The sequence below is a fragment of the Xyrauchen texanus genome, chromosome 25, assembly GCF_025860055.1.
Source record: "Xyrauchen texanus isolate HMW12.3.18 chromosome 25, RBS_HiC_50CHRs, whole genome shotgun sequence".
Classification (NCBI taxonomy): domain Eukaryota; kingdom Metazoa; phylum Chordata; class Actinopteri; order Cypriniformes; family Catostomidae; genus Xyrauchen; species Xyrauchen texanus.
The window spans coordinates 7,789,483-7,817,140 of record NC_068300.1 but is presented as its reverse complement, the minus strand read 5'-3'; the positions used below and the strand labels follow the sequence as shown (position 1 = coordinate 7,817,140).

Sequence of the window (27,658 nt, the reverse complement as noted above, 5' to 3'; positions counted from 1 at the left end):
ACAGACTTTGATGGCGATGAAGTGATTTAAAAACAAAAACAAAAAACCCAAACAAACCGTCGAGTCTCCCCATCAAAACGACAACTTACAGCCCGCAGTTCCCTAAATAGGGACGCTATGAAAAATAGGAGTATTATTACCTCGAAGCATGTGTTGTTCACACAGGGGGTGAAAAACTCATGGAACTGCGCAAAGCGACACAGGGGAGAATAACAAGCCTCCAGCGGGGCTGCAAGAGAGCCAAACCGCCCATCGCGAATCTGAGGTTGGATGTTAGTAAAGTTCTGCGCCCGCTGCCTGTGGAGAACAACGATGATGATGAAGATGAGCCCATGGAGGAAGAACAATGTTTCTCCACGGGCTTCCTCAACAACGCCAACCTCTTACCAGCGACGCTCTTCAAGGCGCCCCGGTACAGTTTGATACGGGAGGTGGGTCGCGGGAGCTACGGCGTGGTGTACGAGGCCATCGCCCGCAGGTCAGGCGCCCGGGTGGCCGTGAAAAAGCTCCGCTGCGACGCGCCCGAGAAAGTCGAACTGGCGCTGGCGGAGTTCTGGGCCCTGGCGAGCCTGGTGAAGAAACACGAAAATGTGGTGCAACTCGAGGAATGTGTGCTGCAAAGAAACGGAATGGCGCAGAAAATGAGCCACGGGAACAAGCGATCCAAACAGTATTTAAGATTAGTGGAAACTTCTTTGAAAGGTAAATCACTTTTCAATACACGTGCAAAGCAGTTGCAGTGTAACATCAAATCCACCTAAAATGCATAGTATGATAGAATATAAATTAAATCCTGATTGTTTGATTTTAAAGTTGATTTATTTGCATAAAGGGTCATTTTAACACAAGAAGGTCAAACTTGTCACATTGTTTTGCTTTGCAATCCAAATGCAATGTGCTTTAGTATGTTATAGTGGTTTAAATTGCACACTTATAGTTTATGCAACACATTTAATGCAAGCAACTGTATTAAAAACCATGCATATTATTATTACTATTATTATTATTACTATTAATTAGAAAGACAGAAGCCAGCTTGAGCATGAGGGAACATTATGTTCCAAGATTCATGAAACATTAACCACTTCACTTCCAGAAAGGCCACTTGCCACACACTTCTGCTTGAATGCATTGATCATTGTGTGTACAGATTTGACTTTTCCAGGTATTTTTCCAAATCTGACTCAATATGAATAATATTGTCTATTGTGAAGATTAGCTCAGATTCTTTCAACTTTGTTGTGTAGATTACAAGCACTAAGCCATTGAAACACAGTCAGTAGCATCAAATTAAAAGGCGATACAGCAATATTGTATTTAAAGAAAGTTACATGTCCAGTGGCTTTTATTGGCATTTTGAGTTTTGTGTGTGCTTGGTCTTGCAATAAGTTGTGTGGTTGTGCCGGGGTGTGTGTGTGTGTGTGTGTGTGTGTGTGTGTGTGTTTAAGTGTGAATGCTATTTGTGAATGTGCTGAGCAGTTGGGAGATCTATTTAGCACTGACTGGTGTTATGTAAGTGTCACCATTCAGTGGCCTCTTCCATAAAGAAAAAAATTAAATAATCCTCCTGACTTTAAAAGGCTTTGTATTTTTAAAAGTGAGTCGAATATATAAAAAACATTGCAAATGGATTGTGGTTTAATTAATATTATTCTGCAGGTGTGTGCCTTTATATGTTGCCCATCGGGAGAACTGAGCGGGCCGGTGGGTTGGCTGCGAAATGTGCCAAATGGGCCGCGATAAGCTAAAATGAGCCACTGCTTTATGCATAACGAACAACAAAACGCCGCCGCGATAGGCAGAAAAGGGCCGCGAACCCCCAACAAGTTTTGGGCCAGTTGCCATGTAAAATCCCGGGCCGATTTGTCTTCCCAGTCCAGCCCTGCTCGCCTTTATGCCATACCAGCAGTGCATGACTTACTTTCTTCTGCTGAACACAAGCAAAGATTTTTAGAAGGTCTATTTTTATGGTGGCCAAAACATTGAAGGTCTAAAAAGCACATCTCCTTTTGTTTTGGGAGATTCGCACTCAACTACTGTCATGCTGAAGCAACAGTTTTACATTTTATTGCTGAGCAAGTAAGTTTAAGTTAGTATTTTTATACCAACTTACCTGAATACAGTTTTATGGCACTGATGTATGAAGGTAACTCTATCACCCCCTTGCGTACTGAGGTTAGTTGCCGCCGCCATTATGCAAGAATGCGCGTTAAGCATGTATGAAATGGAAATATTGGAAATGCGGTGGCCAAGCGCTGGCATCTGCATTCACATACTTGAGTGGAGTATGTTTCAGCCTAAAGACTCATCACTAATGCAGTTAATTGGCCAACGGTGTGCATGTCACACTAACCGATCAAAGACTGATGATTTATTGGCCCCTGCGATATATCGGTCGACCACTACTTCATACGTCTGTGCCATAAAACTGTATGTTATTATTCAGGTAAGTTGCTATAAATATATTGACTTAAACCTACTTGCTCGGCAATATTCTCTAAAACTGTTGCTTCACCATGACAATAGTTGAGTTGAAAGAAAAAACTCACTGTAGAAGTGGACAGTTCAAACTACTCTTGCTATAGCACCCCTTGCAACATCGTTGAGAATGCAACGTGTAGTTGTGATAAGTTATGAATTGCGGTCTGACACATTTCAAAACGCAATGACACATGAAATCCAGCTTGCATTGCAAGATGTGTCTGCGTTCACATACTTGCGTACAGTATGTTTTGGTCCTTAGCCTCTAACGAAGTTCTGGCAGCGTCTGAAATTGTGCGTCGCAGTCGTGCTGTATGCAACGGCCAGATGGCGTAAAACATCCAGTTGACTCTGTCAATCGGGACGATTGCAACCAAAGTCTTGGCTACAATGTGACATAATGTTGCACAGTGTGCTATGACTTTTACCCAAGATCCGACTGGGATTGTTTCATACAATCTGACAAGCATTATTCGTAAAAGATCATAAAAATTGTAAAGTTTGCACCAGGATTCACCTTTTTTAAAAGACACAAATGTTTATAATGCAGTTAAATTTATTATTAATAATAGGCTAATAAAATGAACAATTCTTCCACCTAGTTATACAGTTAATTATTCTACCTGCAGTACGGGTTATCCATTTGAATGGGTCAAATTGGAACATTTTACTAATTGCCCCTTACTTTGAGATGACCTGCAGTTTCAGGAAAATTAGGGAAATGTATTCCCAAGGATTAGAAGTTCTTATAGTGCTTCCACACTTTAGAGTCCTCCTGATTTTTCTATTTATTCTCCATTTATTTCCCAACCCTTATTTCCTCAAGTTTATCTTGGCCAGCTATTGTAGAGCACAGACAGATTATCAGCACTTAGACATGTATGTACTGTGTTCTTTGGAAGGAGTCCAAACGTGCTGTTCTAACTAAATCTGTGCTGAGCTAGAGGCTGCTTGGTGATTTGCTAGCCAGTCTGAGTTTACTAAAGCAACACTTTAGTTCTAGCTCCCGTAACACTCTTTGATTAAGGCTTTGGGTATGAACTGTAAAGCTACCACAATTCTGAGCAAGGCATGGTAGAATCAAACAGATATACCTCTGTTTGCAAATGTTTCCGAGACAGTGGCTTATCCCTTATCGGAAGCATTCATTACAGAAAATGTATGCCTGACTCAGCAGAAATTGCTGCCCTGAACACATGATTCAGTTTTGGAGTATGTTTGAATTACCACCATTCTAAAGTGTTTTCCATAATCCCAAAAACTAGATTGGGTTTATCTGAGCTTCTTTTGATAACAGGAGGCCACTAGGAGCACATCGTTTAGATGCGTTTTGAAATCTTTCAATTCAAATCTTAGACCAAGAGCTCCAACATGAAGTCAAAATTGACAGATTGCTTTCTTTATGCTTTGCTGGTGTTACTGTGAATGATTCATCAGTGTGCTTTATTCCAAAGATACACAATTTGTGTTGGGTAAAATCAAGTCTCTCACTACGTTATATCTTTTTGAATATTTCTCATTTCATTTGGAAATACCCCACAGTACAGAAATATAACCGCATGTGAATGTCGTTTCATGTTGACTTTGAGGTCTCTCAAACTTAAGCCATTGCAATTACGGTTACTGACACAATCCACTATCTTTCCAGGTGAGCGTATCTTGGGTTACCCAGAGGCACCGTGTTATCTTTGGTTTGTAATGGAGTTCTGTGATGGTGGAGACCTTAACCAGTACATCCTCTCTCGGCGACCTGACCCACAGACCAACCGGAGTTTTATGATGCAGTTGACCAGCGCTGTAGCCTTCCTACATAAGAACAACATCGTCCACCGGGACCTAAAACCAGACAACATTCTCATCTCACAGAAATCAGGGAGTCCCGTAATCAAGGTCGCTGACTTTGGCCTCAGCAAGGTGTGCGCGGGACTGAGCTGCATGGAGGACGAAGGCGACGACCAGGCAAACAAGATTGTGAACGTTAACAAATTCTGGCTTTCGTCAGCATGCGGCTCTGACTTCTACATGGCTCCTGAGGTTTGGGAGGGCCACTACACTGCCAAGGCGGACATTTTTGCACTCGGGATCATAATCTGGGCCATGATCGAAAGGATCACGTTTATCGACGCTGAGTCCAAGCGAGAACTCCTCGGCACGTACATTCGTCAGGGAAACGAGATTGTCCCAGTTGGCGAAGCCTTGTTGGAGAATCCGAAGATGGTCCTGCACATCCCGCAGAAGACCCGTAGCATCATGTCAGAGGGCGTAAAGCGACTTCTGCTGGACATGCTAGCAGTAAACCCACAGGACCGGCCCGACGCATTTCAGTTGGAAGTTAGAATGGACCAAGTGACATATGCGGCGTAAGCCGACCCGATATGCAACATTTTTCAGGTGCGTACTCGTGGTTCTATTTTGAAAAACAACATTCAGAACAAAACAGAATGTCAGGCTATGTCTCATCTAAAAATGTATCTCAACACCATATTGTTTGTCCTTGACAAGACTGCAACAGCCTAAGGGTGCCTACATTCTAGAGTTTACGCTGTGTTCGAGAACATGAGAACATCTTTAATGGTGATGGTGCGTCAGAAGTATGGAGAGGGGAAAACACAATTTGAGTTTGTTATAGTGACGTTCCAGCATGCAACCAGAAGTTGAGAACATTTCTTCTTTTTCCACAACACACTATGATGAAGGCATCCGTTGATCATTGAAAATCTCAGAGAGGCAGGTCCATTTATGCTTTCAGAATTCCAATTTGCTGTATTTGCTGCTTTTTCCACTCCCTCCAATCTCAGCTTTCGCATTCCTCTCCATCAAATGCTCCGTCTGAGCTTTCTCTAGTGTGTGCCGAGTCAACTATAAGTAAAGGCCAAAGTGTACTTGGGTTGTCTGCGTGCCGGACAGTTTTTCTAGACACGCGGACAGTCCGCATTTTGTGCATGTCCTCTGCACATGCATCTCTACAGCAAACACATCCGTACGTGAACGATTCAGGCGAGACTTAACAGCACGTTGGAATATAAAGTCTACACTAGCCTTCAGTCATTCATAGTTAATTCCCCCCAATAGTGTTTTTTGTTTTTTTTTAGCATCCCATCCAGTCCGACACTGCAACATTGGCTCAACCAATCATGTGAGTTTGGGACGAGACTATCTGTTTGTTTGACCAATGGGAGATGGGTCGTTGTTCGGCAAACCTGTTTGAAGACTTATGTTATTATTTTTGCAATTCTGTAAAAAATTACACAGTTCACCTTTAAAACCAACATACTGTATGTACTTGTGTCTAAACTAGAGCTGTCAGCATGTGTTAATGCATGTGAATTATTAAAAAGTTTAACACATTATTTTTTTTTTAGCACGATTAACGCATTTACCCTTAATACAGCATAAACCAGCATAAACATTGGTTTGAAGGGCGGAACCTTTGCAATGTGTCCGTCCTAAGTCATTACGTTGATGCACACTTCACTACACAAACACACAACATTGCTTCGAGTCAGTAATCAAACGATGGGGAAAGAAGGTCTTAACACTATTAGATGTACAAAACAAGCCCAGTTGAGTCGTCTATAAGGTGCATTTTAATTAGCACAGAAGCACGTCAAGCTTCAAGTATTACCTAAGCGCAGAATGAGACGTTTTTGTCTGCAAACGCTTTATTTTGACTGGAAAAGGAATATATATGGTGTCAAATTTGAGCACTTTCAAAATCTGCGATTTAATCACGATTAACTACAAAACAATTATGCGATTAATTTAGATGACACTAGTTTAGACAGAGACCTAAACACAAAGACCTCTTGGATGCCTAATACGTTTTTCAACATATGGGAATAGGCAGTCTTCACATAACTGACAGTTACGTAAATTCAGACCATGTCATAAAAACTACTCTTGTGTGCCAAATTGATGTTGAATACGTAAGCTAGTCTGTACAAGTTGCCAGTAATTTAATTTGTTTACTTCGAGTTCTTTGTCTATTTCTTGTCCATCTTGCTGCTTTCTATTTCCCTAGTCAAACCGGCGTATATGGCCTGAGGGGCAACATGTACCCTGCGTGGCTGCCTGTCTCTACCGTTCGCTCTTCTTGTTGGCTTGTTTGGTTTTTGTTAACCCATGCCACACCCTGAACTCCTTTACGAGTCATTTGATTAACAAGATCTGCCACCTTTTACCAGCAGATTGCAAATGGCCTGAGGTGATAGCATCAAAGTTTAATATGCGGCACACTCCCAGGTGCTCTGTGTTGTGGGTAGGAGCCAAAAGTTGTACACCAACGGCAGTAAAACCATTTCTCTCAACACTCCACAGCAGCTGGAATGGCTTTCTGTTGGGGCAGTACTCTCAAAGTTTATTGCATTTTTTGACGTATTTTGTAAAGGCTAGAGGAAATTAAAGGGCATTTTCAACCCACTTTAGAGCACAATTTTAATCAGAAATCTCTGTTTTGTTTCCCAAGGCTAGAAACGATAGCAGAATTCCAGTGTAACTTTGATTTTGAGAGCTACAGGCTAGCACGCATCTCCACAGAACAGCAAACTTTAATCTTTCTTCCCTATTAGGGCTGGGCATTATAGCTTAAAAATACTATCTTATTTCATTTTCGGTCGTTTGACACCAATTGATTATTCATTTCTGTATTTCTATATTTTCTCTGAAGCTACTTATTAAATTTTTTTTATTCTATTTTTTTCGGTCAGAGGAACCAAACAGCACTGTTGCCAAGTTGCACATAATAAATCCTTTAATGTAAGAATTAAAACATATCAGTTTTGAATAGACTCATTAAAATGAACAGCTACTGTAGTTTAAATGGAGATGCTATTAAAACATATATATATATATATATATATATATATAAGCCAAAGTATACTTTGGTTGTGTCATGCGCACAGTCTGCGCATACCGTCCACACGCAGCCCAAAGTTTCTTGGACTTGCTGACAGTCCTGGTCTCTGCACGTCGTCCGCGCATGTGCCTGCCGTCGACAGTCCTAAAGAGTATTACAAAGCAGTCGTACTGTGCTTGCAACCATAACAGGCTCGTGGTTGAGTATACTTTGAAAGGTCGAGCACTCGACTGCGCGTGAGATGGAATGGCTCTCGGAAAAACGAGTGCCATAAGTATACCCTAGCCTCGCAGTCGCCAGACAAGGAAAGTTCGCAAAACTAGTCCAATGAATCTCTATATAAAACCGTATTGACAAAGATAAAGCAATACTAGACAAATACTGTCACACATATAAAGTGAATATTCTATATTATGCCCATCGCTATTCTCAATATGAAGAAAACCTGTGTTTGACCTTCCTTACAATATGTTTAAATCCAATGTGGTGGATGGATGTGTACGTGACTCATGCATTAAGGGTTTATGGCCTTGTTCTTCCAGTGAGCTGTGAGCATGTAGAGCAGTTATGCAACCCCCCACCCCACCACATGTTCTGAATGGGCTATCCATCAAAGCAAGCAAGGCCTGGTAGAGAGACCCAAGTCGGGGTGTTTTTATCAGAGGGGGATATTTTAGAGATTTTGCCACCAGAGCATTTTCCATGCCCTCGGATTATCGGCTCACCAGGGACAAGGCGCCGATTGCAGCTGCACACAGAAGCTCCCCAGCCAAATCATCCCTCCCTACCTCCATCCACCCCACTCTGTGGCAGCTCGCTAGACAGTATGGTGTCTGTAGACTCTCATGCTGTGATAGGCTGAAGCCACTCACGTTCAGAACATTTTGTTCTTTGCCGCCAACCTATGTGCCCCTACACTTGCTTTGGCTTATTCTTCATGGTTCATTATGGTAAATGGCATTGATAGATCGCAAATTTGCTGAATCGGTAATATTGGAATTATAGTTATGTTTATCATGTTTAAAATTATTATTATATCTGATATAATAAATATATATATATCTCTTAAAGCTAACACGTTCCTAAGACACAATGTAAATACATTTGTTTTCTTTTATAAATACAATAATTATGGTAATATTGGAATTATAGCTTTGTTTTTCTTTTTTATATATTAAAAATGTAAAATTAATGATATCTTGAAACTAAAACTTTCTTAAGATGCTTTCTTAAGACATTATGTAAATATATGTGCTTCCTTTTATTATTATAATAATAATAATAATAGTTATATTGGAATTATAGATTCTTTTGCGTGTTTTATGTATAATTTTTTTATTATTAAAAAATATTTAATATATTAAAGCTAACACATGCATAAGACACTTTCTTAAGAAATTATGAAAAAAAAATATATATATATTTATAATAATAATTATGATAAAATAATTGTAGTAATAGTGGAATTATAGCTTTGTGTGTATATATATATATATAAATTGTTTTACTTGAAAATCACCCTTGTATATCTATTGTCTTAAGACAATAGGTAAATTATATTTGTTCCCATTTAAAAAAAATATTATTATTATTACTTCGATTTGTATAATATTCATATGCACAACTATTGTTGTATTTCTGTGTTTGAAAAAATTAGAAGATTTGCCATCTAGGAGCGCTCATCTAAACAAGTGAATCTAGTTTGTCTTGCTGTGGCTGTTGTTTCTGTGATTATAGTCCTTATATAAGGCAGACCTCACAGTGGTTCACTGAGTGCACAGGGCTGAGAGCAGATGTTATGGATGGTACAGTGTGTTCTTTATGTAGTAGGCGTGTCTCTGTACACAGAGGTGGTGTTGATAAAGTGTTTATCAACACCACCGCTTCTGGATCACAAAAGTGACGAAAACACGTGTTCATTTATATTTGAAATATTATTTGCATTGATTAAAAAAGAAAAATGATAGAACAAAGCCCCTAGAATTCACCAATATCAATTAGAAAAACATGCTCAAACATGCAACTAATGTCATTATCGAGTAATCCCTTAATGGAGCATTTGTTTCTTGTCAAATCACGTATGTTGTTGAGGCTTTTTGAAATATGCAATTTTATGAGCATTTTTTGAAAGATGGGGGTTGGCAAGAGGGGTGTGTTCATGAACACTTGTGTCTTATATTACCACCCCAACAACCCATCTTATTTAACAAGAAATAACATATAACCTAAAATCAGTCCAATCGGAGGACACTTTTGTGGCTGTTACTTGTCAACTGTTTATCATTTATGAACCAACTTCACATTGTGTTGGCAAATCCCTTTGTTTCAGACATTATGAAGTCATAAAAATCTTTGGAATTTAGGACTGAAACTATTATCCGGAATGTCGACATGTCATGTGTGCCCCAGAATAGCAGGCCAATGTCTTAAAAATGGTCTTTAATTAGCACATTTCAGTTCTGGATAAGTGTTTTGAATATCTGTATAGTAAATGTTGTGTGGTCAAATTTAGAAAAATAATCTCATTTGGACTGACGGCATTATTGGATTCCCCATCCATGTGCTTGCAAGCACGGTTGGCTGAGGATGAAATCCGATCTGGTGGAGAAATGGATCTACAGCTCAGATGACATCATGTTTTAACCGTAAATCATGGTACTCACCAGCTGTCAGAACACCCGCTCCTCAGATTAGAAACAAAGCGTCGGAAGCACAAATTAAAAACCATTCCAAATATAGGGCAACATGGTCTCATGAAAACTCGTTTTCGGCTTGAATGAAAAGGTATGACTTTTATTCCCATATATTCCTGTTCTAATATTTTATAAAATAAATAATAATAAATATCAATGAACAAAATTGGTTACTCATTCCTTATTGTTTTATGCAATAAAAATGACTTTCCTCATCTCGTTCCAAACACTGACATTTTCTTTGTTCAATGGGACACAAAAGTTATATTCTTACTAAAATCATGGTTAAGTTTGGGTAAAGGGTTCCACTTTATGGTGAGGTTTAGTTTTGGGTTAGGGCTTAAGCTTAGGAAAAATTGTAGTAACATCATTTGTTGATTTGTTTATTTTTTCTCTATGGTTTTTGTACAAAAAGGATCTGGGACTGTTATTAGGACTTTTTATGAGACTGGGTTGGACTGTTGATGTACTAATATATTGATCAGGCTGATAACAGCTATTTTGGGATTATTGCCATCAATCTGCCTGATTGGCCAATTAAGAGAAGTAGGGGGTTAAGTTTAGGAAAAATTGTAATAACAGTTTGTTAATTCGTATATTTTTCCTTATGGCAGTAAAAGTCGATTTCTCATGATTTTGCCATCTTGTGCTATTATTATGACTTTTTATGAGAATGGGTTGGAATGGTGATGGACAAATATATTGATCAGGCTGACGAAAATGTAAAATATTTGGCTATTTTGGAATTATCGCCATGACCCTGCCTGATTGGACAATTAAGGGAAGTAGTTATTCCATGTAGTGTAATATCCTAATTGTACTGACAGCCTTGTCAATAGTTCATGCAGGTTCTCTGTTTTTACTAAATTTTGTGTGGATTGTAAGTGTCAAATAAGTTTAGATAAAAAACAGATCTGTTCAACCACTAAAAGAGATTTTTTCAGTTGGAAAAATAGATTAATAATGTTGTTTCCCCTCATAAAACATTCACATGTGTGATAAACAAGAACGAGTTTACACATTATTTTGTTCAAAGCAAAATCACACATTCACAGTTATACAACAGGTTTCTGCTTTGGCTGCGGTTTCAACACCGCGTGGTAAAATTCACCACAGTAAGTATTACATTTAACTCATTACTCGTCCCGTGCTGTTTATGCTACAGACACAAATAATACCTCAAATCAAATGGTTTGTTGAGGAGAGATGTTCCATTACTTTTCTATGTGATCATACATGCAATTAACTGGTGGATGATAAAATGGATGGATAAATCCCGTCGACATACAGCTGAAGTCAGAAGTTTACATACACTTAAGTTGAAGTCATTAAAACTAATTTTTTCAATCATCTACTTTGTGCATGACAAGTAATTTTTCCAACAATGGTTTACAGACCGATTGTTTCATTTTAATTGACTATATCACAAATCCAGTGGATCAGAAGTTTACAGACACTAAGTTAACTGTGCCATTAAGCAGCTTGGAAAATTCCCAAAAGTGAAGTCAAGCCTTTAGATAATTAGCCAATTAGCTTCTGATAGGCCAGTTGGCTAATTGGAGTCAATTGGAGGTGTACCTGTGGATGTATTTTAAGGCCTACCTTCAAACTCTGTTCCTCTTTGCTTGACATCATGGGAAAATCAAAAGAAATCAGCCAAGATTTAGACCGCCACAATTCTGTTTCATCCTTGGGAGCAATTTCCAAATGCCTGACTGTACCTTATTCATCTGTTCAAGCAAGATACGCAAGTATAAACACCATGGGACCATCATTTTCATGGTGTGATAACAGTCACAAAAACTTCCACGGTGTTACGGTTTCACGGGTGCATTTGATAATATTAAAAGCAGTTCAATATTTTGACTATTTCTTATAAACACACCGATAAATATTTCCATTATAACCAATTCTCGAACTTTTTTTTGGATTTCTTCAACTTTAATCCTTTAACTTTTGATCTTGAACTTCAGGACACTCTCTTATAAATAATAAATAACAAATCTAAACATTAATAAAAAAACATTTTGGCAACATGTTCAGTATTCATATGATTATAACTAAACATATTTTGTTATTGTTTTTATGATTTATGAAATTGAATTGTAATAATTTGTAATCTTCGTGCAATACCGTCAATGAGAAGATTTCGATGGTATGATTACATCGTTAGTTACATCCCTAGTCTGGAGGAATGGGCCAAAATTCCAGCAACTTATTGTGAGAAGCTTGTGGAAGAATACCCAAAACGTTTGACCCAAGTTAAAAAGTTTAAAGGCAATAATACCAAATGCTAACAAAGTGTATGTAAACTTCTGACACACTGGGAATGTGATGAAAGAAATAATTCTCTCGACTATTATTCTGACATTTCACATTCTTATATAAAGTAGTGATACTATCTGACCTAAGACAGGGAATGTTTCCTACAATTAAATGTCAGGAAGTTTAATTATATTTGGCTACGGTGTATGTAAACTTCTGACTTCAACTGTATATGAAGGAGGGAATCGGGGCATATCTAGAGACCAGAATATCATATAGACTTGGGAGTGGACTCTTTTGACACAACACCCTAGTAAATAGCAATGTACGATAAAACACTCAAAACATCTTCGCAACTGCATAGCAACACCCTGGTATTGTATTAAGTCGCGTTCAGCAATCATTTGCAGTGAAAAAGAAATGCGTAAATGTGGATATGTACATTTTGACTAATTGTTTTCTGTTTTGCTTTCTCTACAGGTTTGCAGAGTATTTAAACATGGAATTATATGCCATTGGAAAATAAAAAGGGGGCCGCAGATCTTGAAACTGTGAATTTGTGTTTTCGTGATTGCTTCCAAATAGCGGAGTTGAAATGAAAAGACTTCGTAGCTGTATTACAAACCCATCACATGGAAAAGCTATGCAGACATATTTATAAATGGGCTATTTTCTACTTTGGGATCCAATTCATTTGATTACCGAATTCACCAAAGGAACTCCACACACGGGCGTAAAACCTCTTTTCATGCTCAAGTCTTGCCAACAATGACTTTATGTCCCTCTTGTTCTCTGGTGTGACCGCATGCTGTTGTTTCGGAGTAGATTTAAAGACACGTTGCACTATGTACTCAAACATATCCTGTCTGCACCTCCGTGAAAACTACCTTCTCACCCTTTTCTCTCAAAAGGGTTTACCAGACAGTATACATGTGAATAGCTAGTTGTACAGTAGATAATGCCGTTTTAGGAGATATCGGATGTTCTGGAATGTTCCAGAGAAGGAGATTGTTCTAAAACTCACAACAATGAAGGCATACTGTGATCTATATAATGTGAATATTTGGGTACATGGTGACCCTGATGTCTGTCATATACATGGCTGTTTCTGACCCAAGCAACAGCACCCTTTTTCAAAAAAACTATCACCTTTGTGCCTTATTTAGTTTTTTAAAAGAAAGTGGAAACAGTTGGATGGTTTTCATTTTTTTCATAATTTAGTTTGATCTAAAATATCCACATGTTTTATTTTCGTGGTTGTGTGTTTTTCCACGTTTTAAAAGACACTGTCAGAGTTCTTGAACCAAAGCATTTGGAAAGTCATACGCAAGATTTATTAAAGTTTAATTTGTGTTGAATTAGTTTGACAAAAACAAAATGAATTAAACAACAGCAGGGCTGGACTGGGAAGATGAATCGGCCCGGCCCATTCGGCACATTTCGCAGCTGACCCACCGGCCAGCTCGGTTCTCCCGATGGCCAGTCCTCCCATGATCGGCCCCAAAGTGCGTCGGCCCACTGGGAAAATGCCCGATATGCCAGATTACCAGTCCAGCCCTGACCCCGACAATAGTTGCTGTTCAGATGCACTTTTGTCAAATGTAAATTTAGAAAGTTGTTTTATTCTTTTCAAACGGTCAGTTTTCAGACACGCAAGTTAAGATCGAGATCAGGTATTAAAAATATTATGACTATTTTCTGTGGAAATTTTGTTTAACGAGATTTTTATGTTATTTTCTACGTTGACCCGAAAGTTGACGTTGTAAATAATGATTTGGTAAGGGATAAAACAATTTTGGTGGCTGTTAAACAATTTTAAACTATTGTGATAAGTTGGTTTTCATCTATCTGAAGAACTTTGTCCTTTTCACTCGAGACATCAAATAAGGCCTCAAAATAGATGTGACATTCACATTGTACTTTATCTCACAGTCTGGAAATTGGACGGCTTTGAATTCTGGAATGTCACACGGTTGACGTGGAATGATGCGGTCACTTCAGCAGTTGCGTTCTTCATCTCGCGTTTGCTTTTATGACAATATCGTTTAAGGTTTAGGTTAGGGAGGTCGTGCGCATTAAAAACCTCATCTGCTTGGGAGAAAATGTAGCTCTCTGTTAGCGCCACCGAGTGGAAATGTCACATTGAGACTGCCGCGATACGCGTATAGAACCACGGAAAACCATTTCGAAAAAATGACGCCACATTCACGTAATTTTCACGAGTTCAGGCTGAAAATGTCAGTCAAAACTAGTTTTCCTTCTGTTATTTAGAAATGACTTGTATTCAGTGTTCTGGTTTACATATTCAGTGTTTCTACCTCACTTTTACAACGTATGATGTCACTTTTCCTTGCTAACGTGTTTTGCATTTAGTTTAGTCTTTACAGGAATTGCGTTTGCATATGTTCAGTGGCAATTCCGTTACTATTAGACCGACTTTGCATTTCAGTTTTTGTAAAAAAGACATAATAATAATATTTGTACAAGAACTTTTGTCTAGTTTATCTTCATTTGTTACAGTAAAACAAAGACTTAATCGCACATTCAGTGGTTCAAATGCCTCCTTTCAAACTGTTTCGTAAACGTATTACTCGTTTCTTATCTCTTAGGGAACTGCTAGCAGTTCTTTTAAAGACACAATCTGCAGTTCTGAGAATAGTGATAGTCGGACAGGAAGTTAAAAGTGCTATAAGCAATTTTTTCATGGAAGGATGTGCAAACAATGTTCCTACTCTCTTAAAGATATTAATATAATAGGTGTTGTGAGATATCTCATCGGTCTCTGTGACAGCTGTAGACTTCGTAAACAGCGAACAGAAATGTGTCCGCAGACATTGGCGCAATCATTTTGCTCATTCTCACAGTGGTGTAGTTGATGCAAATTATTAAGGCTTACTGCCATTTTATGCACAAGAGAATTATAATAGAGCCTGTTTAATGTTTAAAGTTGTTTCTATTCCACTCATCTTTCACAAGAATTGTGGATTGTTCATGTAGTGTTTCTCACCTTGAAAACACCAAAAAACCTCATAGACTCACAGTAATGACGTTTTTCTTGTCCCTCAGGTACTTTCTCTTCTACTGGTCCACTGTAAAATGTTTGCAGGGTCAAACAAATACAATAACCTTTTTTTGTACTAATAGCTCCGTTGTAATACTAGCCGACAAATAAATGTGCACATTCAATGCAGGAAGCAATAACGTGAATGATAACGCAATAGTTTGTTGATGTTTTTGAGGTTGTTCTTGAGTGGTGAGGGTTTGAGATCGATGTGGTTCCTAATCAGCAGATGTTTGCAATTGATGAAATAATCTGTATAAAACGCAGTCGAGAAAAACAAATGCATGCAGTCGACACATGATGTCAAAAAGTGCAAAAAAGAAAGAATAAAACTAGAGAAAGTGGTGTACGCACATTCAGTAATCACTACAAATGCGGAAAGTAAACCGTTATCTTTCTACTGAACCGTTTTTCTTTCTATCCTTGTGGTGATTTGGTCTTGTTTCACAGATTATTCAGAGTATGGATATTTTATAGTGTACATAGGTGTCTTACTGTTGACATTGAACTGGGTTTGATTATGAATTTATGAGCCATTTGATGTTTTTGCAAAGCAATCTTTCTTAAAAGTATGTAGCACCTTGTTTTTTTGTGAAATAAATGAATAAAAACAAAGATTTCTGATTATTATATATTATTGGTTTTTGGTGTAATGGGTATACTTTTACTGTAGAATATCAGCTAAGATTAATTAAATATATTTAAGGGATAGTTCACCCCCCACACACTTTCTTTCCTCCATGGAACCCAAAAAGGGGACATGAGTCACTTTTCACTTTCATTGCATCTTTTTGTCCATACTAGTCCATAGTCCGTGAATAGTGACTGAGGCTAACATTTTGCCTAACATCTCATTTTATTCTCATGTTTGAAACAACGTAGCAAAAGTGGCAGAACTAGATTTTTTGTGGGGATCAATCCCTTTAAAATAAAATCTACACTCGTCTTATTCATAAATATTTAGATAACATAATTGATCATGGATTTATGGTTCACTTGAAGTCACGTAAAGATGTCAGGAGATGTTTGTCAAACATTCCCACTTATGTTCTTCACCATTGGCCCGTGTAAACATGCTTAATTATCTACGCAAATACTTACACAACTCGACGTGACTTTGTGGTGAGCTTCTATTTAATACGTGCTGATATGACGCACATGAAACTTCATTTTCGAAGAAAACATAATGAGTGCTTAGAGAAAGGCCAGCCTAGTCAAATCAAGTCATTTTTATTTGTATAGCACTTGGAAGGTGACTGTGGCAAAAGTCCATAAGATGATGGTTAATGGAGAAAAATAACCTTGGGTGAAACCAGACTCGCTGTCGGGGCCAGTTCCCCTCTGACTAACATCATGAATATAATGGCAATATTAGTTAAGTGTGTGCAGTGCAAGTCATGGTTTAAAATGTTTTAATTAAGTAAGCGTTAAGGTCCATTAATGAATAATGAAGATTAATGACTAATGTCTTTGAAGTGCATCCTGGATTAACTGCAGAAGTTCACATAGATGCAATTGTCCTTGTTAATTGGCTGATGAAGGCTTTTGTTGCCAGTTAACTGATAGTCTATGTATTCCATTTCGAGAGTGTTGTCCATCATTCGGCTGAGGTGATGCAGGCAGAGATCAATGAGGTGCATTGCAGTTCAACTGGCTGGTTATTTCGGTGAGGTTCTGTGTGGTCCATCCTAAATCCAAGGTTCATGCAGTGGCATATGAGGTATCCAATGTCTTAAAGTTGGAGTTTGCATCAGTTAATCCTCTGAAGTTATAAGACTGAAGTGATGTCTGGCTGGCACCGGCTGTAGTTTGTAGTCATCTTTCAGTGACACTTAGCAGTGGAGTCTGACAGCAAGTAGGAATGGAGCTGGATCTGGACGTCTCTGGTTACCTCGGGATATTAATCTCTTTCTCACTGACCTCCACTAGCATTTTGATGCGTGTCTCTAATTCATGAACTTTTTCCATTCGTCTGATTAACTCCGTACATTTATCACATGTAAACCCCTCACTGCTGATGGAAGAAGCTATAGTAAACATGTGGCATGTAATGTAGGAAGCAATAACATTAATGGATACCGTGACTTACCGCAATTTGTTTTTGTGATGTTTTTGAGGTTGTTCTTGAGTGGTGAGGGTTTGAGATCGATGTGGTTCCTAATCAGCAGATGTTTGAGATTGATGAAATAATATGTGTAAAACACAGTCGAGAAAAACAAATGCATGCAGTCGACACGTGAGCTGTAGAAAAGTGCAAAAAAGAAAGGGGTGTACGTGGTAAAATACACACAGAAGAAACAGTAAAAAAGTGGAAATAAAATGATGAATGTATGAGAATAAGAATAAGCAATGCAAAGCAGGCTAGCAAGCTACAAACACTCATGCTGTCAGCAACAGGAGTGGTCGACGGTCTGGAAAAGGGTTTGTTAAAGGAGGTCAGTTGTGCGGTTCATACCAATTATAATCAGTCTTTAATTAACCGGTCAAGCACATGGTAGTTATGCAATAAAGTAGGCTGACAGGTTTCCATCATGTCACCAACAAATGACCACACACACACTTTTCAAATGCCTATGAAATAATATTAATCAAAATATGAATACATTTTTATAATTATATATTATACGTTTCGGCCATATCACCACCAAGATACCACCATTTTATATATAATGTATATACATTAAAACGATATATTTTAGCCTATTTTTTAAGATTTAAACATTTCAATTTTATACAAAAATTTCATCAAATATATAAAAGTATTTTTAACAAAAAGTTTTTTTTTTTGTGTTGTTAAAGATTACATTTTGTTCTGAAATGAACCGCATAAATCTTATGATTATAATTTATTTTTAGTTTTATATCTGTACAGAGGAAGTAACTTTATTACATATACTGTATATGTGTATGTATATATTAAAATTAAAATTATAATGGTTTCATTACTTTATATAACATCAATAAATGATAATTAGGATTCTTATTTAGGAGAGAAAGAACAGGAATCAGCTCCTATAGAGTAAGTCGGTCAGGACACAGCGTATACTTAATCATACAGTGTATAAAAAGCAGAAGAGATGTAAATATATCTATAGAACCATGCAAGCAAACACACACACAGGTCGGGGCAGCAGGGTTAGTGGTTCGATTCCCGGCCCACACGACTCCACAAGACACTGAACCCCAAGTTGCTCCCAATGGCAGGCTAGCGCCTTGCATGGCAGCTCTGCCACCATTGGTGTATGAATGTGTGTATGAATGGGTGAAAGAGATGTGCTTTGAATACCGCTAAGGTTAAAATGGCGCTATATAAGTGCAGACCGTTTACTCACATACTATACATGAATATATACACTGCCTCACCCACTAACACAAGAAGTAGGAGTTGATAGATATCTCAAAGTATAAAAGTCATAATCTCTAAACATAGGTATACAAAAATATGCCACATCTACATCCTGGACACGTACGAGAAATTATTTTAACACCAAAAGAGTGACACACAACCCCTTTAATAGCCCATTGTAATATCCCAGTGGGCTGTTTTCACAGATATTGATTTTCACACCAACAACTTCTCAATAAAATCAACTAAGGACAGAAAAGTTATAGTTTTATTTCATATAGTAGCCTAATAGTGTCTGTTTTGAGTCTGAAACTTTTAAAATGCTCTGAAATGTTCAAATGGCCGTGGTTTGGTAGAGGATGTGCAGGAACTAAGGCAGGTAAACACTTTTGCATGCCTGCCGAAGGAGGAAGCTGGGACTTTTTTGTGGTTTTTAACATTCAATGTGCCCTAATCGACAAGGACAGGAAGTGTTAAAGCATAATTATTGGCTTTTTTAAGAGCGACATGATTAAGGCCATGGCATGATTGTTGACAGTCTCTAGAATTTACTCCGAATGGTGCCAAAAACATCCATTGAGTGGCAGTTCTGCAGATGGAAACACCTTGATGAGAGAGGTCAATGGAGAATGGCCTGACTGGTTTGAGCTGACAGAAGGGTTACGGTAACTCAAATAACGACTCTGTTCAACTGTAGTGAGCAGAATAGCCCCTCAGAATGCACGACATGTCGAACCTTGAGGCGGATAGGGTACAACAGCATAAGCCCATGTCGGGCACTTTATTAGGAACACTATTCAGGCTACGTTCAGATTCCGGATACATTTGAAAATGGTGTTTTCGTTATCGAAATGCTCTCTGTTCACACTGACGTTTCCAAAGTTTTTCAAATTTTGAGAGGGGGGGGATTGCCAAACTGGATCGCTCAACCTTAAAGCCCAGGAACCCCCCGGGCAGTCAAGGGTCCCTGGGCACTGGCCCCATTGGCCCGGTCGGTAGTCCATCCCTGTAGTAAAGACCAACATCGCCAATAACGATGACAATACAGGTACCTCCATTATGTTAAGTCTTTCATTTATCTACTGTTTTGGTGGTGGCGACGATGTCACGATGACTCTGATAGCCGCTGTTTTCTCTTTTACAAGCACTGGAATAACTTCAGTCGGAGAACAATTACCATTTTAAGTGTTAGCTGGAGTAAAAGTGAGTTTCAAACTCAACTTGTGCAGTTGTCATAATAACACAAAGTAGTTAAAGATATCATTGTTACTAACCTTGGGCCATCGATCATGTCATCTACACACTCCATACACTTTGACAGGTGCTGCACTGTCAAAAGACGGTCATCGTGACTAATGTATTTGCAGTATGGAGTCACATGTTTGTTTTTAGGGCTGCTGATATTACGCAATAATTTAGTGCGATTAACAAGTTAAAAGCAGCACCATAATCAAGAATATTCCTACCATCAGAGAAACCCAAGTTTGAAGTACCACCTGTTTTCAGCCAAATTACCTCCATGGTAAACCGACATGTCTTCATTACCTTGGGTAAATATCAAATTAATTGGAGCTCATTCGAGATTCCAAAGGTCCATCTGAACCATTACTAAGAGCAGGAGAAATCATCAAAGAGTGAATCAGCCATTCATTGAGTCCAATAAGTACTGCATGGAAACCTTGGGATAACTTTTGTATTAGATGTTTCATTTTCATCCCATTGTGAGTTCAGAACCTGACAGAGATATGAAAGGTTTTGGATGAGGTGGCAGCAGAAAGAGATGAAGAGAGTGAGAAAAAAGTCACCTTTCACCAAAGTCTCCATTAACGCATTAAGGACATTCTGTCCAGAAACTAAAAGGAACTGTATTGATCTCCCTTATAGGCAGACATGGCTTCAAGTGGACAATAGAAACATTAGTCCACCGACCCTTTTCATTTTTTTATAGAACATGGCGCACATTTCAGTGGCGTGCATCTGTCTTGATCTTACAAACTCATCGTGCATTGAGCCACCGTGGCGATCACAAAACAACCGACTTTGAGGACCGGAAGAAGTGTGAAGAGCTGAAAAGGTAAAAAACTAATGGATGAAACTTTATTGTCTGCACTCTTTTCACACAGTGTTCTGAGTCAGCCCGCTCTGGCACACATGACGAAGGCTGGGTAAACAATGTAATAAAAGAATCTGACACTAGGATCCATTAAAAAGTCGAACTTTTACTTGTACGCCGATGTGTAGATAATTTAATATGATACGTTGGGATTCATGCAGCGACTAATGCATGATGCTTTTAAATTTCAACACACGTTTTGAAGGTCATACGAGTATATATGACACATACAGAGAATCTGAACCCTAAATGAACCCTACAGGACTCCATGCAAGCAAGTCCTCGCCCCCAAAATGTTCCTAGCTAGTACACTACTCATCGAGCATCTTCAAACACTGAATTCAGGACATTTTGGACATAAAATAGAGGCCATATTTTCTGGGAGAACTTCAGGCAACATCCTACGAATGGATTCCTTAAAGAAATCGGAGTGGTGGTGGCATAGTGGGCTAAAGCGCTGAACTTGTAATCAGAAGGTTGCTGGTTTGAGCCCCACAGCCACCACCATTGTGTCCTTGAGCAAGGCACTTAACTCCAGGTTGCTCCGGGGGGATTGTCCCTGTAATAAGTGCACTGTAAGTCGCTTTGGATAAAAGCATCTGCCAAATGCATAAATGTAAAGAAATGACAAATCGATTCATCAATTTCTAAAGTTGTTTAAATCGCCCTTTACAGTGGATTACAGGGTTTATAGCATTGCGTTGTCGTGGCAACAAAGTAGTAAAATTGGATATAACTTTGAACAGAAAAGGTTAGTAAATGATTTTAACACACTAAAAGCATGTTATAATGTTAATGTCTTGTGGCTATACATTTGAAACTGTTTATTTTAATGTACACATTGGATCCATTTGCTTCCATTGTACTGTAAGTGCCCCAATATTCCTTAATTTTATTTAGTTACTTTTTTAACAATCTGACTTAATGGTACTTCAAATGACTTAGTTAAAGTGAACATCATATATGATTGATTGATTGATTGGTCATTGTTGTCCTTCTAATAGCTCACGCAAAGTGCCTACACCCAGGGGCGAAAATTGCATCAAAATTTTGGGGGGGACAATAAACATAACAATTCTCAAGAGCAATTTTTGAAGGGGACACCAAAGTTTTTTTTTGTTGTTGCCCCGTTTGCATTTGTATTATTTTATTTCATAAACAATTATTTTAGAATATATCATTATATTATTTACAATACACATATTTTAATGATATTTTAGGGGGGACAACCCTCAGATAGGGGGGTCCTGACCCCCCCGACCCCCCGCGATTTCCGCCTATGCCTACACCTATAGAAACGTGCACATAATAATAAGTGCCCTAAAAAAACATGTAACATACCAACTTTTCGCAATCAAGAAAATTCTTTGATCATGAACGAGTTGACATTTTGGACTTAATAAAACAAGTTACCAAACATGTTAACAAGATCAATAATTTGTATAAAACTGGCAAACAATGAAACCAATCTCATTAATTATTCAAGCGCGGAGTATGCTAGGAGCTTCGAAAGGAAAATGTTTGTAAAGGTAAAGGATTGATATCTAAGCAAACAATCATAAATAATGTTCAGGGTTGGGGAGTAACGGAATACATGTAACGGGATTACATATTTAAAATACAAAATATAAGTAACTGTATTCCACTACAGTTACAATTTAAATCAATGTTAATTAGAATACAGTTACATTCAAAAAGTATTTTGATTACTGAAGAGATTACTTTGCGTTTTATTGTCATTTGTTTCATTTATTGTTTTGACTATTCAGTTGGAAAACATTTCTGCATATAATTGATTTGATCCGAGGAGCGTTCGAACAGCGGTGAAACACTTTCTTATGATGTGATGATTCATATGAGTTCACACTGTTGTGGGTGAAAAGGTGGATATGACATCATTGAGGAATTTCTATTAATGTAAAGCTACAACCAATGTATCTATGAGGAAATGCACGCTGGAGCATCACTTTGGTTTTCTCTAGTAAGACCTTTGATATTAGAGCAAAGATGTACTGCAAAGATCTTATTCTTAATGAGAATTGAAATATTATTTTTCTGTAAAAATATAAATAAAATCCATAAAGCAAGATCAATTTATTTATAGTGTTTTTCTGTGTGTGTCTGTGTGTGTTTATGTGTGTGTGTGTCTGTGTGAGTGTGTGTGTCAGTCTGTGTGTGTCTGTCTGTCTGTCTGTGTGTGTCTGTGTGTGTTTATGTGTGTGTGTGCGTGTTTGTGTGTGTGTTTATGTGTGTGTGTCTGTGTGAGTGTGTGTGTCTGTCTGTGTGTTTATGTGTGTGTGTGTGTCTGTCTGTGTTTATGTGTTTGTGTGTGTGTGTGTGTGTCTGTCTGTGTGTGTGTGTGTGTCCGTGTGCATGTTTGTGTGTGTCTCTGTGTGTGTTTATGTGATTGTGTGTCTGTGTGAGTGTGTGTGTGTGTCTGTCTGTCTGTGTGTGTGTGTCTGTCTGTCTGTGTGTTTATGTGTGTGTGTGTGTGTGTGTGTGTGTGTGTGTCTGTTTGTGTGTTTGTGTGTGTGTGTGTGTGTGTGTGTGTGTGTGTGTGTGTGTGTGTGTGTGTGTGTGTCTGTCTGTCTGTCTGTCTGTCTGTGTGTTTATGTGTGTGATGGATGAAGTGTAAGCATTATAAAGCAGTTCACACACAAAATAAAGGTCAAAAGACTTGCAAGTAACTGTTTGACAGTTTTACTTTAAAAACTAAAATTGTCAACTTTCACACAGTCTTACATTTGGGGTGAAAACAAAATTAAAGTAATCTCAATGCATTGAACGCACAGCAGTTTGTCCCAGTAAATGATGATGACCTTACAGCTCAGGATCCATGTCAAGGTATCCCATTGACTGGCCCTTCTGATCGTTTTCTTTCAGGTCCTGGATGGGGTTAATCTGTCCTTGACCCAGAGGTAAGTGATGCTGCATAAATGAAAATGAGAATACTAAATAGTTGTTTTCAATCAATGTTGTAGAAGCTCAGTGTACAGAGGTTTTAAAGGGACACTATATACGTATATGTATAAACGCAGGAATTTCATTGCATTAGATAAAACAACATTCAAGCAATTAAGTGGCATCTGCACACAAAGGGACAAACGTTTCAGAGCCATTTTTGAGTTTACTTTTAAATGGGGTCAAGGCGATTGTATTGTCACGTATTGACTGTTTACGTTTTGACATTAAAACGACAGAATAATCAGAAATCTCATGAAAACATGCTGTCAAATTATTTTCATAAACACAGATATATTTGTGTCTCATAAAATAGCTTTCCCTTCGCGCGCCAACTGTTTGTTGTTGCTTGGATTGACGCACTTATGCAGAACTTTTATTATAACTTCTGTATCAGAAACCAAGAGCATTATTATGGGGGCAAAATGCATTACCAAGTAATGAATTACTGTAATTAAACTACTTTTTCATTTTGAAAAGTAAAGTAAGGGATTACTCTTAATTTTTCAGTAATTTAATTACACTACACATCTAATGTTAAAAAGTATGTTTTCTAATTTAACGCTGCCCCTTTAAATTCTGTGGCCAGATCATGAATAATTAATTGTTTTTATATGATTTATTTGAAATAATTAAAAGAACAGTTTCATGTCTGTCCTTGTATTTTTCATCTGGTCGAGGTTGATACGGGTTTTCAAAAGTAATTAGTTATGAGTAATCAATTACTTTTCAGACAGTAATTAATACAGTAATCTAATTACACTGTTGAAGATGTAATTACGTACTTTTTTAGAGTAACCTACCCAAAACTGATCATCACTGTAGGAGACAGAGGCATGGTTGACGCTATATGATGACGGAGCGCCTTCAAGGTGTTGTGTTCAGATGTGGGAGTTGTTTCCACTCTGCGCAGGTTTTTGTGCCAGTGGCACGAACACACATCGGCTGTGAACACACTGCCACCCACTCGAGTCATCACAGAGGGCATCTCTCCATCCCTCTCTGCTCTGTCATGAGAGCATCCGTGTTCAGCGCTGTTAGGGACTTGAGCATGTTACAGACACTGTAGGAGGAGAGAATGTGGTCATGTACAGTTCTTCTATCTGTTTCGGCTGTCTCAATTGCTTCTGTCACTCAATGTTCAGTGGGGGGTCTGTGGGGGACATGCCATCTGTTGCAGGGCTGCCTGTTCTTCTATTCTAATCTTTTCTATTTGTAAAAGGAATGTTTGGGAGTCTAAAATGTATATTTCCTATTGACACACTAAAGCTGAAGATATAAATAACCATCTTAAGACAAATGCTTTTGTGATGCATCGTATGTGCCTAAGACTTTTGCACAGTACTGTACATATATATATATACACACACACACCGATCAGCCACAACATTAAAACCACCTGCCTAATATTGTGTAGGTCCTCCTTGTGCCACCACAACAGCGCCAACCCGCATCTCAGAACAGCATTCTGATATTTTCTTCTCAGCACAATTGTACAGAGTGGTTATCTGAGTTACTGTAGACTTTGTGAGTTTGAACCAGTCTGGCCATTCTCTGTTGACCACTCTCATTAACAAGGTTTTTCCGTCCGCAGAACTGCCGCTCACTGGATGTTTTTTTTGTTTGTTTTTGGCTCCATTCTGAGTCAATTCTAGAAACTGTTGTGTGTGAAAATCCCAGAAATACTCAAACCAGCCCATCTCTAGCAGACAGAATGCGTCTCCTCCATGATCGGTATGATGTCTGCGTGGTCCCATGGGGTTTATACTTGCGTACTCTTGCTTGAACAGATGAGTAAGGCACCTTCAGGTGTTTGGAAATTGCTCCTAAGGATGAACCGGATCTGTGGATATCCACAATTGTTTTTCTGATGTCTTGGCTGATTTTGTTTGATTTTCCCATGATGCCAAGCAAAGAGGGACTGAGTTTGAAGATAGACCTTAAAATACATCCACAGGTACACTTCCAATTCAGGACACCTCCTATCAGAAGCTAATTGGCTAACTGTCTAAAGGCTTGACATCATTTTCTGGAATTTTCCAAGCTGCTTAAATGCACAGTTAACTTAGTGTATGTAAACTTCTGATCCACTGGAATTGTGATAGTCAATTAAAAGTGAAACAAACTGTCTGTAAACCATTGTTGGAAAAATTACTTGTGTTATGCACAAAGTAGATGTCCTAAACGACTTGCCAAAACTATAGTTTGCTCATTTTAAATCTGTGGAGTGGTTAAAAAATTCGTTTTAATGACTTCAACCTAAAAAAAACTTTTTTAACCACTCCACAGATTTAATATTAGCAAACTATAGTTTTAATAAATAAATTATATAATTATGTACATATTATTTATTTAAAGTTTCTCTTGCACTTTGTGGATGCCAAAAACTGTATTTGTGTTATCGCCAGATGTTTTTGTAATATATTCCTTCTTGAGGAATCACTCTGGGATGCTTTTTAAACAGTATTGAAGGAGTTCCCATCTATGTTGGGCACTTATTAGCTGCTTTTCTTAATTATTCAGTCCAAGTCATCAATATCAAAAACATTATTTTTTTCTAATGAAATAAATTAATATGGTGGCACAATTATATTTTTGTCTACAAAACAAATTTCAAACATGTACGCAAACGCCTTCAGATCAAAAGATTTTTAAGATCATGAGAAACATTTCAGATGTATATAGTATATATATATATATTGTAGAATTACTTTTGCACCTTTTTGTAGTTGCCAAGTGTTTTTGATATAATATATTTAAATATGAATAAAACATGTTTTACAAAGAAAAAAAGAAAAACAATACAAAAACCATTTTATTTTCTACATACATTTTATTTATTTTTTTGCACCCAAAAGTGTAATATAATATAATATGTATATATGCAGAACAAAATGCCAAAAATTTATTTTCTGGGTCCCAGGAATATAAACCAAATGAGGAAGAAGAAAAAACTTTTTGCAACTGAACTTCATGTCATCTGTTTTCCAACTTGCCTTTCAGTGAAAGAAGTGGAGCACGATTTGACCCTGACTCAGTGAACTACCGAAAAAGACACACAAGCGCACTCAGCGGTAGACATCCTGAAGAGACGTCTTTTTCTTCAGATGACCAACACACACTGTAATGACCAGAGGGCAAAGATTTTATGTAGGACTTTGTGTTTTCTTCAACAGTTTGCTCACAGAAACATAAATATAGTCTATATATCTTTCTAGACAAAGTTCACTTTGGTTTAACATTGACATAATGAGTTGTAAACTATTTAAAATCAGGTAGAGTTGTCTCTTTTTACTCCGGTGAACATTTTTCAGAATTGGCATTTGAAGTTAATTCCACCATTATAAGTAAGGCAATACTCAACATCAACAAAATACTAACTTGTGACAACATGCCCCATATTAACTATTTGCACTATAAAAAGTGGTAACCTTTAATTGTTATCTGAAGGAGCCATTTCTACCTGATTTGTACCTGAGCTCTACCTGATTTGTACCTGATCTCTACCTGATTTCAACCTGATTTGTATCTGATTTGTACCTGATTTCTACCTGATTTCTACCTGATTTGTACCTGATCTCTACCTGGTTTGTACCTGATCTCTACCTGGTTTGTACCTGATCTCTACCTGGTTTGTACGTGATTTGTACCTGATCTCTACCTGATTTGTACCTGATCTCTACCTGATTTGTACCTGATCTCTACCTGATTTCAACTTGATTTGTGTCTGATTTGTACCTGAGCTCTACCTGATTTGTACCTGATCTCTACCTGATTTCAACTTGATTTGTGTCTGATTTGTACCTGAGCTCTACCTGATTTGTATCTGATTTGTACCTGATCTCTACCTGATTTCAACCTGATTTGTATCTGATTTGTACCT

At 37.9% G+C, this 27,658-nt stretch overlaps 1 protein-coding gene across 2 annotated transcripts; it reads left to right on the top strand.

Annotated features, from left to right (window-relative positions):
• Positions 1-11: 11 nt before the first annotated feature.
• On the top strand, positions 12-27,295 carry stk35 (serine/threonine kinase 35). 2 transcript variants are annotated; one of them, XM_052090998.1, is made up of 3 exons: positions 12-702; positions 4,130-4,872; positions 26,779-27,295. In XM_052090998.1, exons 1-2 carry the CDS (start codon positions 180-182, stop codon positions 4,843-4,845), a joined length of 1,239 nt encoding a protein of 412 aa, XP_051946958.1. In that variant the 5' UTR covers positions 12-179; the 3' UTR covers positions 4,846-4,872; positions 26,779-27,295. The 2 variants fall into 2 exon arrangements, with proteins under 2 accessions (XP_051946958.1, XP_051946957.1); XM_052090997.1 differs by lacking the exon at positions 26,779-27,295 and adding an exon at positions 12,775-15,974.
• Positions 27,296-27,658: the final 363 nt, after the last annotated feature.